At 41.7% G+C, this 19,752-nt stretch overlaps 1 protein-coding gene across 1 annotated transcript in view; it reads left to right on the plus strand.

The window, feature by feature from the left end:
- The first annotated feature begins 6,733 nt into the window (after positions 1-6,733).
- The window catches only part of METAP1D (methionyl aminopeptidase type 1D, mitochondrial), a 90,850-nt gene continuing 77,831 nt past the window's right edge, over positions 6,734-19,752 (plus strand). Inside the window, 1 exon segment of the mRNA XM_007965363.3 lies at positions 6,734-7,175. Within this exon segment, the coding sequence (XP_007963554.3) occupies positions 6,734-7,175 (442 nt within the window).

A 19,752-nucleotide genomic window follows, 5' to 3' on the forward strand; every position in this document is an offset into this window, starting at 1 on the left:
ACCTCAGCCTCCCCGGGTACAAGCGATTCTCCTGCCTCAGCCTCCAGGGTAGCTGGGACTACAAGCCCAGGCCACCATGCCTGGCTAATTTTTGTATTTTCAGTAGAGATGGGATTTTGCCATGTTGGCCAGGCTGGTCTTGAACTCGTAACCTCAGATGATCCACCCACCTCAGCCTCCCAAAGTGCTGGGATTACAGGCATGAGCCACTGCACCTGACCTATTGCTTTTCATTGTAAACCTTGTTATAATTGTATGGTTATTTTTTCACTATATATGTCTTTGATATAAAAATCTGTTTAATATTACTACAGGTATATTGTTCTGCCACTGAAGCTCCATATTATTGTCAAATAAAACTGTAAATCCAGGAAATTTTTAAAATAAAAGTTTACCTGAAGCAACCAAATGGCACCTTTAAACAATGGAACTGTGCTCCACCTGACTCCGACCAGGCAGAATTCACCAAAAGATAGTGAAAGTTTTCTTAGGAAAAAAAAGAACAATACTCAATTCTTTTCTTTGGAAACTGATTCTCAAAGGAATCATAATTTACCATGTACTTTACTTGGTAAAAGACGAATCTGGAAAAAATTTGTTATCAAAGCAAATTGTCTCCATCTTTGATACACTGGTTTTATAAGTCACCAAAGCTCTGAAAAACATACTTCATAATTTTTTGGGCTTCCCATTAACTCAGTGGAGAAATGTAATGCAATAAAAGTATAATATCATTTATGAATATCTGCTGAGCTCTTGTGTGTAAGATGCTGCAAGAAGTGCTGTATTAATGTAAAAAATTGTTTTTAAAAACCTCCAGTGTTAAAATATATACAGGCTTGAAATGGAATAAATCTGTAACCTCCCTGGGTCTCACTGTCTTTATCTTAAAATCAGAAGGGGTAGGGTTAGAGTTGGATTAGGTGATCCTGAAGCCATTTCTAGTTCTTCAACCATATCCTTGCTCCTCCATCTTAATAAAAGACTAGTTGGAACATGTGCTTTAGACTCTCAGTTCACCTGGATAGCTCGTTACATGTTTAATTAATAATTTTGGCAGGTGAATCTGTGCAGAAGCCTTGGGCTGGATGTGTGTGTTTGCCCGGCTCTCTGAATCCCCTTTTGTGAAGGCCGTGGGGCTACCACAGAGAGGCTTGTTTGCTGTCTGCTCCTAGAGCAGCTGCCGCTTTCTTCCTTTATCCTTCATCAAGCAAAAGAAAATGCAGTGATGTTTGTGCATGCTTTAGATGAGGAGAATGCACTCCAGACAGGTTATTCTCTGGGTTAAAGTGGATGGGGTGAACACAGAGGAGCTCGGTTCAATGGGAAGAGAGGTCGTGGCAGCATCTGCCCTCTTATTTCAACAGTTTCAGTCTTGAATATAGAATGTGTTCAGAGAGAGGCGAGCGAAGAAGTTAAAAAATGCACTACTGCTTAGTTTCTCAGCCAGTTTGGGGAGTGGAGGTGGAGAGTGGGAGGGCAGAAAGGGACATACAGCTAGTTTTCTCTTTCTATTATTAAATCCCTTCTCATTTCATGATCTCCACTTCAGAGATTCTTATAGCAGTCTCTTTTGTGTAACTGCTAACTGACTAAAGAACACTATTTCATACTTATATGCAGGAAATGGCAAAATTACAAATATTTTCATCCTCTGATATTAATGATCAAACTGCTTTCCATAGGCACTGGCCTCACACAGTCCTACAGGACCAAATATTTTAAATCAAAACCACTAAGAATGTAACAGCAAACACAGAACCATAAATATAGCAAAAGAGTAAACAAAAATGGAAAAATATGAGAAGATAACCAATATCACCACTTCATGAGGGGAAGGGGAAAAAGCCACAAGAAAATAAGTAATTTTACAAGAGAGGGAAAAATAAAAGAAAGAAGAGAAACAGGTGCGGAGCGAAGGCAAAAGGAAGAGAGAGAAAGCACAGTAGACTGCAATAAAGACATGAATATTATTGTGCATTCCTATGCTTTCGTGTGTGACTTGCCTAGTCTGCTGTCTTTTATTCTATATACCTATGTGACTGGTTGTGATAAAAATGGGTATCTTCCTTAGAAAGTCCAGCAAATAGTGTCAGGCACAGTGGCTCATGCCTGTAATCCCAGCACTTTGGAAGGCTAAGGTGGCAGCATCGCTTGAGCCCAGGAGTTTGAGACTAGCCTAGGCAACACAGTGAGACCCAGTCTCTACAAAAAATAGAAAAATTAGCCGGGTGTGGTGGTGTGTGCCTGTAGTTCCAGCTACTCAGGAGGCTGAGGCAGGAGGATCACTTGACCACGGGAGGTTGAGACTGCAGTGAGCCAGGATCATGCCACCACACTGTCTGTCTCACATATGGCATTACTTTTCCTTGCAAAACATGAAATATTTACACATTTTCTCTAACAGTACCCTTAGATTACTCAGTAATATATTCATGATTATTTCAAATGATTGGTATAGGAAACATGACATTCTGCCAGCAAGTTAGTTGAGAGTGCCCTAGAAACTGTCTGCCTGAACCTATAATCCTTCAAACATAGTCCCTAACTTTAGAGGGGCCCAATCAGCTACTAAGACAGATCTTTGTTGTACATGCAGTTTATGTTTATGCAGGACTCCTAGTTCCTGAAAAGAATGTTCATTTGACTTAAAATATGTAAACAAGTAGCATACCAACATATTAAAATTAGAGAAGCTAGAGGACAAGACTGGAGATTCTTCTCCAACCACAGAGTTGCTAAGAATTGATCGTGAAATCAAATCAAAAGGCTAACTTTACGGATTCAGATGGCAAAATGAAGAGGCAGGGTCAGGAAGGGAGAATGAGGCACCTGGGTCTAGATGACAACTGCGCTGAAGCTGTGTGGTCCCAGGGTACCAGTTTCCCCCAGCAGTCACATTATATCAGTTAATCTTACAACGTGTTCACATAAAACAGCTTTTTACTACAGCTATGTAAGCACCTTGGCCCCTATTTCACAGTCTGTGTTTTCTTTCTCTTTCCTTCTGTCCTTCCCTCCTTCCCTCCTTCCTTCCTTCCTTTCTTCCTTCCCTCCTTTCTTTTTTTTTTTTTTTTTGACAGAGTCTCGCTCTGTCACCCAGGCTGGAGTGCAGTGGCATGATCTCGGCCCACTGCAACCTCCGCCTCCCGGGTTTAAGCAATTCTCCCTGCCTCAGTCTCCCGAATAGCTGGGATTACAGGTGCCCGCCCCATGCCTGGCTAATTTTTGCATCTTTAGTAGAGATGGGGTTTTGCCGTGTTGACCAGGCTGATCTTGAACTCCTGACCTCAGGTGATCAGCCCACCTTGGCCTCCCAAAGTGCTGGGATTATAGGCGTGAGCCACTACTCCCGGCCTGTGTTTTCAAATATATTATAGTAATCCTTATATATATATATATATATAAATATATATATATAAATATAAATAAATCTAAACTTGTGAGACAAATTACAAGATGATGTTATTTACTGTAAGACAAACATTTTAAAAAAATTATTTACTTCATGTCACATAATTCCTTAGAGCATTTAAAAATGCAAATCTTCAATTAAAAATTCAATACATACATTACAGAACCTGCATAATTTAAATTTTATTACAAACTATATACAACTTTAGAAAAACTCATGGTATAAGTCTATAATATCATTAAGTTCAAGAAGGAGGAAGGAAAAATGGGCTTTTCAAAAATATGCATATCGGAATTTATTTGATTTATACATTTTATAAATAAAAATATTTTAAAAGAAGTGAATAAGACATGGTCTTTTGAAAATCAAGGTAAAGACCTATAAAATAATAATCACAATTAATAAAAATATTTTAACATTCAAGAATGAATTTTTGGACATAAACTGAAGGTATTACGTTATCCTTTATTTCTTGAACCCTGGTTTTGAAAATTTATTCAACTTTTGTTTTTGAGACAGAGTCTTGCTCTGTCGCCCAGGCTACAGTGCAGTGGCACAATCAGCTCACTGCAGCCTCAAACTCATGGGCTCGAGCGCGCCCCCTGCCTCAGCCTCCCAAGTAGCTGGGATTATATGCATGTGCCACCACATCTAGCCAGTTTTTAAATTTTTTGTAGAGATGGGGTCTCACTGTGTTGCCCAGCTGGATCTCCCACTCCTGGGCTCAAGCTATCCTCCTGCCTTGGCTTCCCAAAGTGTTGGAATTACAGGTGTGAGCCACTGCATCCGGCCGAACTATTCGATTTTTTATTCAAGAATCCCAAGTACATAATCTGACTAATGGTGAGAATTCAAATCAGTGAAGTGCCATAATATAATTAACCTTCATTTCACAGATAGGAGCATGGACAGAAATAGAGTAGAGAAGTGACTCAGTAGTGGTTACTCATCTAAATAAAAGCACTCTAATGCTCAAGATCACAGAATGTTAAAATTGCAAGGGATCCTAGATATCAGTGATCCAGCCCTTTACCTTGTTGGTCACTATGTATATATCCGCCCCCCCGCCTTTTTTTTTTTTGAGAGAGTCTTCCTCTGTGGCCCAGGCTGGAGTGCAGTGGCGGGATCTCGGCTCACTGCAAACTCTGCCTCCCAGGTTCAAGTGATTCTCCCGCCTTAGCCTCTGAGTAGCTGGGATTACAGGTGTGCGCCACCATGCCTGGCTAATTTTTGTATTTTTAGTAGATACAGGTTTCACCATGTTGCCCAAGCTGGTCTCCAACTCCTGGCCTCAAGTGATCTGCCTGCCTCTGCCTCCCAAAGTGCTGGGATTACAGGCATGAGCCACCAAACCTGGCCTATATCCCATAAATTGATGGCTTTGGCAGACATGTACTGGCAGCTTTTAACCCTTCTACTGTGAGAAGGATGTGTAGGAGAGAAGCCAGATCCAGGGTCAGTGGATGAGCTATCACCTGTGCAAGTTCATATTTGCTTCATTTCTAGCTCATCCCAGATATATACATTCCATGCTGAACTTATTGAGGATTTCCTCACTGGATTCCACTACTACTGGTGCCACCTGGGTCCTCATAGTGTTTCCTTTTCCTTCTAGTTGTAGGGGAATAAAGCATTCCTTTATTTTCCAAGGGTTGGCTGAGTTAAATCACATGAACATGGGTTCTATTTCAGATGTGTTTGAAACTGGGCTTGATGCCTTAAGGAATTTTGCTAGGGACATCTAGATTTCTTTTTTTCTGCACACTTCTTAAGACTCTGCGGCCAGCTAACTCTCAGGCTCCTTTGCTGCACTCAGATTGCTGGCTTCAGTTATACAGAGGAAAGACTTGCCACATTCAAAAATGCTTTCCCTGGAATTGAAATGAGTTTGCAAAAGGTAGGGCTTGAAGTAACCCATAGGATTACATTTTATTCTCAGTCTTGTACATCTTATTTACCTTGTTGGAAAGCATTATTTCTCTTTAACTTTCAAGGTGACCCAAAAGCATCCAAAACCAGCTTTCCAAGAATTATAGCCTGTGTCCTCTAATGAAATGCCAACATTCACTCTCTTTAAAAGTAAAAATATCGGCCGGGCGCGGTGGCTCAAGCCTGTAATCCCAGCACTTTGGGAGGCCGAGACGGGCGGATCACAAGGTCAGGAGATCGAGACCATCCTGGCTAACACGGTGAAACCCCGTCTCTACTAAAAATACAAAAAACTAGCCGGGCGAGGTGGCGGGCGCCTGTAGTCCCAGCTACTCCGGAGGCTGAGGCAGGAGAATGGCGTAAACCCGGAAGGCGGAGCTTGCAGTGAGCTGAGATCCGGCCACTGCAGTCCAGCCCGGGCTACAGAGCAAGACTCCGTCTCAAAAAAAAAAAAAAAAAAAAAAAGTAAAAATATCAAGATTATGTAGTCATTTAAAAGAATAAGTTTGAACTAAGTGTTCTAAGATTTGATGTCTATGATGAGTGGAATGGAAGAAGCAAGTCATAACAGTAAGTATATGATTCTATTTAAAATACTTACATTTGCCTGTGAGTAAAAGGCAAAGATCTGGATTGAGCACACGGTGGTTAACTGGGGAGTGGGACTGTGGTGGTGTGTACAGAGGGCGAGGAAGGGGCTTGCACTTGTTCCTTAACTCATTTCTGAATTGTTCTGAATTGTCTAGATTATTCACTGAGTGTGTAGTGCTTAAAAATTAATTAGAAGACATCACACACATTCACCGATAATCCTTATCAATCTTTACTGCATTTAAAGTCTGGAAACGGTTACATTCTCAGTTTGACTGGTTTCATGCAGTGTTCAATTGCTTCACCTGACATTCCTCGGGTATCAGGTTCTGTGCCGGGCACGGAGGCTACTAAGATGAATAACACCTGGTCCATGACAGGATGGCATCTATCCCAGAACACAGGTAAGAGAGACAGTGAATTTGGTAAAAATGGGCACCGTCATCAGTAGGCATACATCAGCTCCCTCATTTGATTCACAATTGGCCTTCTGCAGGCTTCATCTCTTGGCAATGCAATTGGCAGGCGTCATCCTTTTATACTTAAACTCCAAATTTAGGATTAAGACTCCAGTTATTACTGCCAAGTACAGAAGGCGTCCTTGGGGAAAGAGAAGTCTCCTGAGCATACCCACTGGGGTACCTAGAATAGATTTTGCAGCGACACACAGATCCTGTGTTGTCTGGAGTCTCTGCTGAGTAATGTAGATTCTGGGACAGCAAAAGGGAAGCTGGTGACTTTGAACCAAATTTTACCTTTCAACTGAATCCAGGGGAATAATTTGCAACAGAGTGGCAGATGATACAAAGTGCTATGTTGAACACTAGATTGTGCTTTATTTTTTCCGCCCAACTTCACGTTTCCATGCACCACAATGTTGATGCTATAAATATTGGATGCCACGCTTACCTGACAGCCTTCTTCCATCCCACCTGGGCGCGGGGGCTCAGAGCGAGCGCGAGAGCCGCAGCTGGAGCCCGCCTCTCGCGGCTGGAGAGGACTCAGCCGGCCGCGGGTTCTGCTGCTTGCCCGGGTGCCCTAGTCGCTTCCCCGCCAGGGCTCCCGCAGTCAGCCCCACGCGCGCACGCGCGCTCACCTCGGGCAGCCTCGACGCCTCAGGGCTTCGGCAGAGATGCGACTGGCCGGCTCCAGCTGGCAGGGCAGTGAGCGAGTGCTCGCGGCCACGTGACCGACGCCAACATGGCGGCGCCCAGCGGCGTCCACCTGCTCGTCCGCAGAGGTAAGCCCGGGGAGGACAATCCCGTGAGGGTTCACCCGGTTGTTCACTCGGTACGCAGCCGGGTCCAAAGGGATGCACACCCGCGCTGAGACTTCTCGGCGCACACGACTGTACTTTCAGTCTTTACAGACACACGCAGGCACACACGATGACACATTCACACACCCCAGGAACACACGCAAAAATTTGTTCACTGATCACCCGCCTAGACCACGTCACCACGTGGCATCTATTCGCAATTACTCCTTGAGATTTGCGGGCCATCGTCTGAAGTTTTTTTTCCCAACTTCGGTTGTATCATTAGTGTAACAAACATTTATTCTGTATGCCGAACGAAGAAACCTATGGTAATTCTGAAATGCATCTGGACACCCGGTTTCCTTCCCTAGAGCTTATGGAGGCATGCCTTTTGGGGACTTGCAAAAATGTGATCGTTTTCTTCCAGTGACTTAAAGTTAAGAAGATAAGAAGAGATGTCTGGGTAGTTCTAAGTAGGTTTTATCCTGCGTGAGTGTTGAGATTTTAGTAAATATACAAATGCCTTTGCAGCAGAATTGGGGAAATCTTTGTTGGATTTGAACTAGGTTCTGAATCTTTGTTGGAAAGAACTGGAAAGTTTTTTCAAGGACGGGGAAAGAGGAAAACTCATATTTTGAGGAGCTACTTAAGTGTCAGGCATGTACGAACAGTTTTGTGAGGTAAATATTATTTTCATAGTAATAGCTACTGTTTATTAAGTGCCTTTTAAGTACACGATACTGTGTTAAGCGCCTTACATATGCTTGCTTACTTTTAAAACTCAATGAGTGAGACCCTGGGAGGTCGAGAGGCTGCAGTGAACGGTGATCTTACTACTGCACTCTAGACTTGGCAATAGAGCCAGACCCGGTCTCAAAAACAAAAACCCTGTGAGTTAGGAATTATTTTTTCTTTGCAGAAGGGAAAAGTGAGGCTAGAGAGGTTAAGTAACATGACTAAGGTCACACAAATGGTGAGAGGCAGAATGTTCATTTGAACATAATTCTATTTTTTTTTTTAAACTCATTTCTCTGTACTGCATGACATGGTCACTCCATAGAAGTCTGTGTATAAAGTTCAGCAGAGACAGTACAGAATGAGTGTGTGCAAGAAGTGAAGAGATCCCGGGCACGGTGGCTCACGTCTGTAATCCCAGCCGAGGCGGGTGGATCACTTGAGGTCAGGAGTTCAAGACCAGCCTGACCAACATGGTGAAACCCCATCTCTACTAGTATACAAAATTAGCTGCGCATGGTGGCGCATGCCTGTAATCCCAGCTACTTGGGAGACTGAGATAGGAGAATCGCTTTAACCCAGGATGTGGGGGTTGCAGTGATCCGAGATCGCATCACTGCACTCCAGCCTGGGCAATAGCGAGACTGTCTCAGAAAAAAAAATAAAATAAATAAAATAAAAATAATAAAAAATAAGAAGTGAAGAGGAAGATATTTTTAGAGAGGAAGAAGGTTGGTAATGGAATAGACTTCAGTGTTAGTGGAGATGAGAAAGGAGCCACAGGAATATTTGAGGGGAGAGATGTGTATGGGAAAGGTGGTGTAGCGAGCATTTTGGACTGGTTGCATGGAGGAATGGAGATGAGCATGAGAGTGTAGCCTTGTGAAAAGACAGCCAATTTACATCACTTAAGATCTGAGCTCCAGGCCTGGCAAGGTGGCTAATGTCTGTAATATTACCCAGCACTTTGAGAGGCCAAGTGGGCAGATGACTTGAGGCCAGGAGTTCAAGACCAGCCTGGCCAACATGGTGAAACCCTGTCTCTACTAAAAATACAAAAATTACTGGACTTGGTGGCGCATGCTCATAATCTCAGCTACTTGGGAGGTGGAGGTGGGAGGATCACTTGAACCCAGGAGACGGAGGTTGTAGTAAGCCAAAAATAAAATCTGGGTTCCAGTCCAGACTTTGTTTACTAATTAAGTTACTTTTCTGTTTCCTCTTTTCACAAGAAATCATGGCCTTCAGACTTCATTTTTGTGTGCTTCAGGTAATGGTGAGAAGGATCTGAGTAGATAGTCAATGTAGAGGAGGAGCCAAAAAAAAAAAAACCAAAAACCTGAAAACATACATAGGTGTATATATATATACCTATGCATGTATAAACATATTCTTGTATGTATGTATATATGTATTAGGTCGGTATAAAAGTAATTGCAGTTTTAGAATCACTTAATGACAAAAACTGCAATTACTTTGCACCAGCTATATATATAACATCTCTTTGCAGATTACAGAAATAGCATTAATCTTTTCTTTCTTTTTGATCATTTGTGATTTTGACAAATGGTGGTTTAGACAATTTTGAGAAAAGATATATGGAAGTCAGACCAAGTTATTGGTTCCTATAATCCATCCCACTGTATCCCAAAGTGTTGCAACAACCAAGAAGTGGATCCTCTGATTAGAGGAGAGAAGGAAAGTGTGTCATCAGGAAGCTATTTTAATGATGGGAAAGGGCCCTTTTTTGGACTATCCATAGCTAGTTTTAAATTGCAGAGAGGTTTTCCTGCTACCTGCTCCCCGCCCCCAATAATTGAAAATGAAGGGTAAATTCACGAAGACTCCTCTCTCCACTCTGTTCCTCCCTTTCACCCATCTAGATTGATATAAAGCAATCCATTACAAGTCTTCGTGTACCGGGATTTATCATCAGCATCTACGAGCATCATTTCTTCTTGAAATATAGGAGGACTTTTTTTTAACCTTTTAAAAAGGGCATGAAGTTTCTCTTGTGACGCCTCAACTCATTGTGGCTTTGGTCACAGTATACTCTGTAAACAGTAGTCTAGCTCCTCTCACCATTTCTACTCCTTACTAGATTATTAATTCTTGTTGAACAGGAGCTTTGTCTTATGTATCTTTCTGTCTTTATAAGCACAGTACCTGGCTCAAAGTTAAACTCATTAAAAGCACACTGAACTGAGAGGCTGTTAAGACTTGTTCTCTTCCATCATGGTCTAAGGAGGGTAGAAACTATGAGTAGTGACATTGGAAAGAGGAAAAGATCAGCCTTCTGGAACCAAGAGAGAAGGTAACAAGGGCCTTTAAGGGACTAAAATACTCCCAAGTACTAGCACTAGCAGGAAATCCCTTACTCAGAGTACAGAATCCCTACCCTGGGGCCCCAGGAACTGTCTCCTGTCTCAGTCTCTCACTCCCAGCCCTCACTTCACTGGAATCCCTGGTCTAGCTCGGGCCACTAAGCAAGATCCCAGTGAGTATGAAAAGGAATAAGGAAATCTCACCTTGAATTGTAATAATCCACACGTGTCAAGGGAGGGACCAGGTAGAGGTAATTGGATCATGGGGATAGTTTCCCCCATTCTGTTCTTGTGAAAATGAGTGAGTCTCAGGAGATCTGATGGTTTTATAAGCATCTGGCATTTTCTCCTGCTTGCACTCATTCTCTCTCCTGCCACCCTGTGAAGAGGTGGCTTCTGCCATGATTATACATTTCCTGAGGCCTCCCGAGCCATGCAGAACTGTGAGCCAATTAAACCTCTTTTCTTTATAAATTACCCATTCTCAGGTATTTCTTCATAGCAGTGTGAGAACAGACTAATACAGCAAGTAAGAGGGCATATTTTCTTTCTTTTTTTTTTTTTTTTAATTTGAGACAGAGTCTCACCTTGTAGCCCAGGGTGGAGTGCAGTGGTGCGATCTTGGCTCACTGCAACATCTGCCTCCCAGGTTCAAGCGATTCTCCTGCCTCAGCCTCCTGAGTAGCTGGGACCACAGGTGCCCACCACCACGCCCGGCTAATTTTTGTATTTTTAAGTAGACACAGGGTTTTGCCATGTTGGCCAGGCTGGTCTCTCTCAAAATTCTGACTTCAGGTGATTCACCTGCCTCAGCCTCCCAAAGTGCTAGGATTACAGGCGTGAACCACCGCACCTGGCCATTTACTTATTTTTAGTAAATATTTTTTTTAAAAGTACTTTTGTTCACTTGTGACTGTAAGGCCCTAGACTCTTCCAACTGAGAATTTTGTTACCTTAGTGGTTTTTTTCAAAAATGTAATATCCAGGCAGGGGAGGGGCTATTATACACCATGAGTTAAGTACTTTAAACATTTGCTAACTGCCCTGAGATCCTTGCTATCTTGTATAGCTTCTGCAGGAAAATGTCTGCTCAGTTTTGCCAAAACAATTTTTTTTTTTTAAATTGAGATGGAGTCTTGCTCTGTCCCCCAGGCTGGAATACAGTGGCTTAATCTTGGCTTACTGCAACCTCTGCTGCCCAAATTCAAGTGATTCTCCTGCCTCAGTCTCCTGAGGTATCTGCCACCATGCCGGGTTAATTTTTGTATTTTTAGTAGAGACGGGGATTTTGCCGTGTTGGCCAAGCTGGTCTTGAACTGCTGACCTCTGGTGATGCACCTGCCTCAGCCTCCCAAAGTGCTGGGATGACAGGCATGAGTCACCATGCCCAGCCGCCAAACCAACTTATAATTAAACTTTTGGGATGCAATTCATGGGTGATTTGGAAAATGCTAATATTCCTAAGTTAGTTTCCTATTACTTAGACTACATTCCTGTTGACAACCAGAGAATGGAAATGGAGTTTTGCCATATGACATCTTTTAACAAATACATTCTAATTCTATTATAATGTGGCATGTTACCACACAGATTAAGAAATACTTACAATGAAACCATGCCTCTAAAGTCCTAAGTGCTCCTAAATCCATACATACTTGTATGTGTTTTCCTCTATTTGAAACAGCTAACTTCCTTCCTTCCTTCCTTCCTTCCTTTTTTTTTTTTTTTTTTTTTCAGGGTCTTGCTCTGTCACGCAGGCTGGAGTACAGTGGCACAATCACAGCTCACTGCAGCCTCAACTTCCTGGGCTCAACCAGTCCTCCCACCTCAACCTCCTGAGTGGCTAGGCGCACACCACCACATCCAGCTAATTTTTTGTTTTTTTCATAAAGACAGGTTATCATCATGCTGCCCAGGCTGTGAAACAACTTTCTTTCTTATTTATTTTGTGTTTTATTTCAGTAGTTTTTGGGGTACAAGTAGTTTTTCGTTACATGGATGAATACTTTAGAGGTGAATTCTGAGATTTTAGTGCACTCATCACCCAAGCAATGTACACTGTATCCGATATGTTGTCTTTTTTCCCTCACCCCCGTGTCCCTAGAGTTCATTATATTGTTCTGTATGTTTTTGCATCCTCATAGCATAGCTCCTACTTATAAGTGAGAACATACAGTATTTAGTTTTCTTTTCCTTCACTTAGAATAATGGCCTCCAGTTCCATCCAAGTTGCTATAAAAGATATTTTTTTTTCCTTTTTATGGCTGAATAGTATTCTATAGTGTCTTTTTTTTTTTTGAGACAGAGTCTCTCTGTCACCCAGGCTGGAGTGCAGTGGCACAATCTCGGCTCACTGCAACCTCCATCTCCCGGGTTCAAGCGATTCTCCTGCCTCAGCCTCTGAGTAGCTGGGACTATAGGCACCCACCACCACACTTGACTAATTTTTGTATTTTTTGTAGAGGCAGGATTTCACCATGTTGGCCAGGCTGGTCTCAAACTCCTGACCTCAAATTATCCACCCACTTTGGCCTCCCAAAGTGCTGGGATTACAGGCATGAGCCACCGTGAATACCACATTTTATTTATCTACTCACTGGTTGATGTGAAACAACTTTCTGTACTACAAATAGTTCCTGTCTCCCATTGAAATTAAGAAATTTCAATGTATACTGCAGGGCATATAGACCCTCAGTGAGAAATGTTCATTGAAAGTAAGAAATTTCAATGTATACTACAGGGCATATAGACCCTCAGTGATGAATGCTTTGCAATCATTAAAAAAAAAAAAATATTGACCTGCATTTGTTGGTATGGAATGATGTCCACAAAATACATTATTTGGGAAAAGCAAGTTATAAAACAATATAAGATACTCATATTTTGTAAATAAAGTATCAATATTTCTGTGTGTGTATACATGTGTCTAAGTGTATATAACATGTATACACACAGAGTATGACATACAACTAGATATTTATAGTTTCCTTTTTTTTTTTTTTTTTGAGACGGAGTCTCGCTCTCACCCAGGCTGGAGTGCAGTGGCGCGATCTCGGCTCACTGCAAGCTCCCCCTCCCGGGTTCATGCCATTCTTCTGCCTCAGCCTCACGAGTAGCTGGGACTACAGGTGCCCACCAACACGCCCAGCTAATTTTTTGTATTTTTAGTAGAGATGGGGTTTCACTGTGTTAGCCAGAGTGGTCTTGATCTTCTGACCTCATGATCTGCCCGCCTTGGCCTCCCAAAGTGCTGGGATTACAGGTGTGAGCCACCAAGCCTGGCCAATATTTATAGTTTCTATGAAATACCCACTTTCCTCAAGCATTAGAAATCCATGAAAATCAGTGTGGATGCTACATATCTTAGGGAACTTGGCAAAGATGGGAGAAGTATTACATGTATGCAGAGCTTCATTTGAACAACATCTTGTTTTATAGCTGAAACAGCTTGTTCTTGAGGAGATTGAATTTTCTTTTTTAGCTTTTGAACATGGAGCCAGTTAAACATAATGCAAAAGTAGAGAGAACAGTACAATGAACTCCCACATAGCCATCATCTGGTTACAACAGTCATCAACCTATGGCCACTATTGTTACATCTATACCCCCAGCCACTTTGCCTCCCCACAGCTGGATTATTTTGAAGCACATTCCAGCTATATTATTTCATTTGTAGATTTTTTACCATGTATCTCTAAAAGATAGGGAGCCTTTTTTTTCTTCTTATGTTGTACATATCAGTTCTAGAATTTACATTATAATTTCCATTTCTCTGTTGAGATTTCCCACCTGTTTACTCATTATGTTCATCTTTTCCTTTAAGTACTTGAACATACATATTTATAACAGCTTTTTAAAAGGCTGTTAATTCTATTATTGGGTCCCCTCAGAGTCTGTTTCTGTTTTATTGACTGCTTTTTTTTTTTTTTTTTGGTTGTACATTACATTTTCCTGCTTCTTTCCATGTCATGTAATTTTTTTTTTTTTAGAGAAGGGCCTTGTTCTGTCACCGAGGCTGGAGTGCAGTGGCACAATCATAACTTACTGCAACCTCAAACTCCTGGGCTCAAGTGATCCTCCTACCTCAGCCTGCCAAGTAGCTGGGACTATAGGCACACACCACCATGTCTGGCTAATCATGTAATATTTAATTTTATAAGTGACATGACAGATAATATCTTGGTGGAGATTATGTTGTTTTTCTTTAGCATATGTTTTAAAGAACCACCAGGCAGTTTGTTAAATCTGTTTGATTCTTTCAGGCTTGATTTTTATTCTCTGTTAGGATGGATCTATTTGTGTTTTGCTGTTGGTTCTGGGGGGTGGCTGAGGCCAGTGTGGGCTCATGTGTTGTATTGTTTTCTTTTAAGGTTCATGGTCCTGCATTGCCTAATATCCAGTGCCAAGATATAGTTGCTTCACATGTTTTGTCTAATTGCTTAAGACAGATGGGCATTCTAATACCAGTTATGCTGAAATGGATGGAAAAGGATATATATATATATATATATATATATATATATATATATATATATTTTTTTTTTTTTTTTTTTTTTTCTTTTTTTTTGGAGACAGAGTCTCTGTCACCCAGGCTGGAGTGCAGTGGCTCATTCTCAGCTTACTGCAACCTTCTCCTGGGTTCAAGCAGTTCTTCTGCCTCAGCCTCCTGTGTAACTGAGATTACAGGTGCGTGCCACGACGCCTGTCTAATTTTTGTATTTTTAGTACAGATGAGGTTTCGCCATGTTGGCCAGGCTGGTCTCCAACTCCTGATCTCAAATGATCTGCCTGCCTCGGCCTCCCAAAGTGCTGGGGTTACAGGCATGAGCCACCGCACCCAGCCGGATATTAATTTTTTTTTAATCTATAAGTTTACTTTCCGTTTTTTGTTTTTTTTTTTGAAAATTAGCTGTTGAAGCAACTGGTTAGTTTGTTGTTTCTGTGGAGCTTTGCATTTTCTGGATTTTGCTGATTGTAGTATATTCCACAGGGCTTGTTGAAGCTGTTCCTCTATAAAATGGTAATTAGATCCAAGGCCTGACTTAAGTTAGACATTTTTTGTTACAAGTACTTCATAGTGGTGTTGCTGGAGACATTGTGGCCTGGAGACATTGGAGACATTAGTGGCCATTGGCGATCATTACCTGGCTCATTAGGAGTTTACAAATGACAATATTTTAATTACTCCTTCTTTATTTATCAGTTATAAAACATCTACAAAGAGAAACTTTCTCATCACGTATTTCATTACCCTGACAGGCCCTATCCCAGCAAGGAAAGTTAAATGGTTTGTTCTCTTTATTTATCAGTTTTAAAAATATCATAGTCGCCCACTTATCCAATGGGAGTATATTCCCAGACCCCTAGTGGATATCTGAAGCCACAGATGGTACTGAACCCTGCACTGTGCTGTACTATGCTTTTTCCTATACACACATTTCTGTGCTAAGATTTAATTTATAAATTAGGCAGAGTATGAAATTAACAACAATCACTAAAACTATACTGTAATAAAAGTTAGGTGAATGTGGCCTTTCTCTGAAAATATCTTTTTGCACTGTGCTCACCCCTTTTTTAATGATGATGTGAGATGACAAAATGCTTACGTGATAAAATGAAGTGAGGTGAATGAGAAGGCATTGTGATGTAGTTTTAGACTGCATGTCTGAAGGAGACTCATCTGTTGAAGGAGAATCATCTGCTTCAGGTGGTCCTGGATCACTAAGCCATGACATGGATGTCAGAAGCAGAGGATGTGGATGACTAATGGGTGTAGTGTGCAGGGTGTGGACCTGCTGACAAAAAGGGCAGAATGGAGTGGGCCAGTGTGAAATTTCATCACACTGTGCAGAACAGTGTGCAATTTAAAAACTTGTGAATTGTTTATTTCTGGAATTTTCTATTTAATATTTTCAGACCTTGATTGACCTTGGATAACTGAAACTCTTATCTAAGAGGAGACTACCATAACAGGTTTATCCTCCAAAAGTGACCAATGAGTTTTTGTTTAGGGTCACTATATGGGTTAATTTTTTTAAAATATGGGTTTATTTTTAATTGTGTATCTACTTTAATTTTCTGAAAGTATATGAAATGTCATGGAGTGTTGAAATGAAATTGTGAGGCAGGATTGCAAGACTCAAGATAGAAGAGCTATTGACAGAAGTAGCATTTCTAAAATATGAAATTTAAGAAATTCTTACTATACCTTAATGTTAGAGTGGAAGATTGTAGGGTAAGAGGATTGAACATCCTCCTGAGCTTGTTGCAAATTGGTTCTCAGGGTATTGGGCATTCGCATTATAACAAGATGCTCATTTCTTCATATAGTGAAATAGCAAACCTTGTGCTTAGAATAAATAGAACTATGCTTCTTAACATCCACAGAGTGATTGTGTATAGGAAGATGAGGCAACTAGTAAAGATCTGGTTTTGAATCTTCTCCCTACAAATTATTATCACATAAGTTTAAAAAGTAACTTAAATTTCCACTTTACTTTGCCATGAGCCTAAAACTGCTCTAAAAAAAAAAAAGTGTATTTTAGAAAAAGTTAATTAAGAGAACCTGTGAAAACACCTAGCACAAGAAATGTCTTTTTCCTTTTAGCAGATGTGCCTCTTACGCCCCTGTCTCTGTACTCTATTGATTGAAGCAATCACAAGGTAACCCAGATTCAAGGGAGGAGACATAGACCCATACATGCAAAATTTTGCATATATTTTTGTGTCTGTACTCCCCCTTTGAATATCAACATTCTTTTTTTTTTTTTTTGGAAACGGAGTCTTGCTCTGTGGCCCAGGCTGGAGTGCAGTGGCATGATCATGGGTCACTGCAACCTCCGCCTCCCGGGCTCTGAGGCTCACAAAGTGCTGGGATTACAGGCATAAGCCACCATGCCCAGTTAATTTTTGTCTTTTTAGTAGAGAAAGGGGCCGGGCGTGGTGGCTCATTCCTGTAATCCCAGCATTTTGGGAGGCCAAAGTGGGCAGATCACGAGATCAGTAGTTCGAGACCAGCCTGGCCAACATGGTGAAACCCTGCCTCTACTAAAAATACAAAAATTAGCCGGATGTGGTGGCGGGTGCCTGTAGTCCCAGCTACTCTGGAGGCTGAGGCAAGAGAACTGCTTGAACCTGGGAGGCGGAGGTTGCAGTGAGCCGAGATTGCGCCACTGCACTCCAGCCTGGGTGACACAGAGAGACTCCATCTCAAAAAAAAAAAAAAAAAAAAGAAAAGTAGAGACAGGCGTTTCACCAAGCTGACCAGGCTGGTCTTGAACTCCTGACCTCAGGTGATCCACCTGCCTTGGCCTCCAAGAGTGCTGGGATTACAGGCATGAGCCACTGCCCCTGACCTCAAAATCTTTTTGATACTTCTCTCATCAAGCAGTGGAGTCTTTGTCCCTTCCCCTCAAATCTAGACTGTCCTATGACAGCTTCAACCAAAAGAGTATGGGGGAGGTTATGCTGTAGGACTCGAGGCTGTCATAAAGCAGGGTACAGCTTCTGCCTTGTTCACGGGAACCCTCCTGCTCAGAGCATGAGCTGCCTTATGAGAGACCCAAGTACCCTGGGACTGCCATGCCTGGAGGAAGCCAAGTTGCTTGCAGAGGCTGTGTGAAAGTACTCCAGTCAGTAGTCCTAGGCTTTGACTCATCCCATCCCAGGCACCAGACACATGAGTGAATGAGCCTTCACATGGTTCCAGCCCCCAGCCACTGAGTCACCCCCAGCCTTCAAGTCTTCTTGACTAAGGCCTCAGATGCCATATAGCCTTAGACATTTATTTCTGAATTTTTGATCCATGTAATCCATGAGCATAATAAAATGGTTGGATTTTTTTTTTTTTTTTTTTTTTTTTTTTTTTTTGAGATGGAGTCTTGCTCTGTCGCCCAGGCTGGAGTGCAATGACTTGATCTTAGCTCACTGCAAGCTCCACCTCCCGGGTTCACGCCATTCTCCTGCCTCAGCCTCCCAAGTAGCGAGACTACAGGCGCCTGCCACCACGCCTGGCTAATTTTTTTTATTTTTTAGTAGAAACGGGGTTTCACCATGTTAGCCAGGATGGTCTTAATCTCCTGACCTCGTGATTCACCCGCCTCGGCCTCCCAAAGTGCTGGGATTATAGGCGTGACCGTACCTGGCCTGGTTGGATTTTTTTAACACTCTTAAATTTGGGGTAATTTGTTACACAGCAATAGAAACTGCAGCAGTCTATAATCTCTAATAGCTAGTAACAATTATTTCTCAGTGGAAAGTTGAAAGAACCACTTGTAGGGAGTACCTGTAGGCAGGAACAAAATGTCTGCCCCAAATCCGGAGTTACCACACACAGCAAAGTATGGCTTGTTACCAGATATTTATTATTTATTCATAGTCTAGATGAAGTTTACCAATCAGGAGTCATTTTTATTATAAGTGATATTGTTTCATATCGCAGCTGACGTTCTCTTTTTACCAGGTTTCCAGGGGGAAGTGAGCTATAAGGTTAACCCAAGGTCAGATTTGCCCATAGAGAGGTGTCCATTGAGAAAAGCCAGGTAGCAATATTAATACTGGGCAGAATAGAATTTAGGACAAAAAGCATCAAACAGAACAAAGAAGTTCATGGACTTTTTCTGTATCTACATTCACTGTCTGCTTAATGATCTCATCAATCTGGTGACTCTAAACAACAAACATTAAGCTGTTGACTCCCATGTTTATGCCCCAGCCAAGACCTTCCTCCTAAATCCTAGACTCGTACATCCAACTGCCTACTGAACATTTCCACTCGATGTCTTAATAGACATCTCAAAATTCTAAAACTGGACTTCCAATCTCTCCCCTCCCTCCAAAATTTGCTCCACTCCAGATATTCTCACCTTAGTTTTAAGTCTGTCCTGTCAGTTTCTCAGACCATAGACCTTCACATCACCTGCAATTCCTTTCTTTCTCTCACTCTATATTTAATCTGTCAAGAAATCTTATTGGATCTACCTTTAAGATATACCCAGAATTCAAGCATTTTCTGTCACCCAACTGTCACCACCTGATTTAAGCCACTATCCTATCTGGAGTAGTTTACTGCAGACCTTACTACTGGCCTCCCTGTTTCCACCCCTGCCCTCTGCACTTGATTTGCAACACAACAGCCAGACGGATCCGTTAGAGATGTAAGTCAGATCAGGTCATCCTTTGCTCAAAACCTGTTTCACTCAGAGTAGAAACCAAATTCCTTATTCCTGTAAGACCTTGTTCATAGTACTTAATGCTTTTTAACACACTGTGTGATAAACTTATCTGTCAAGCTTATTGTCTGTTACCACTCTCCCTCCTAGAATATATGCTCCACAAGGAGAAGGATTTTTGTTTGTTGTTTTTCTTGACGTACTCCAAACATTTAGAACAACACTTGGTACATAATGTGCATTCAATAATGAACGAAAAGTAGTTAATGGTGATGCAATAAAGTTGTTAGCAATGAAGCTTTATGAATCAAATAACATGTTGAAATACAT

The sequence above is a fragment of the Chlorocebus sabaeus genome, chromosome 10 (genome assembly GCF_047675955.1).
Source record: "Chlorocebus sabaeus isolate Y175 chromosome 10, mChlSab1.0.hap1, whole genome shotgun sequence".
Lineage (NCBI taxonomy): Eukaryota > Metazoa > Chordata > Mammalia > Primates > Cercopithecidae > Chlorocebus > Chlorocebus sabaeus.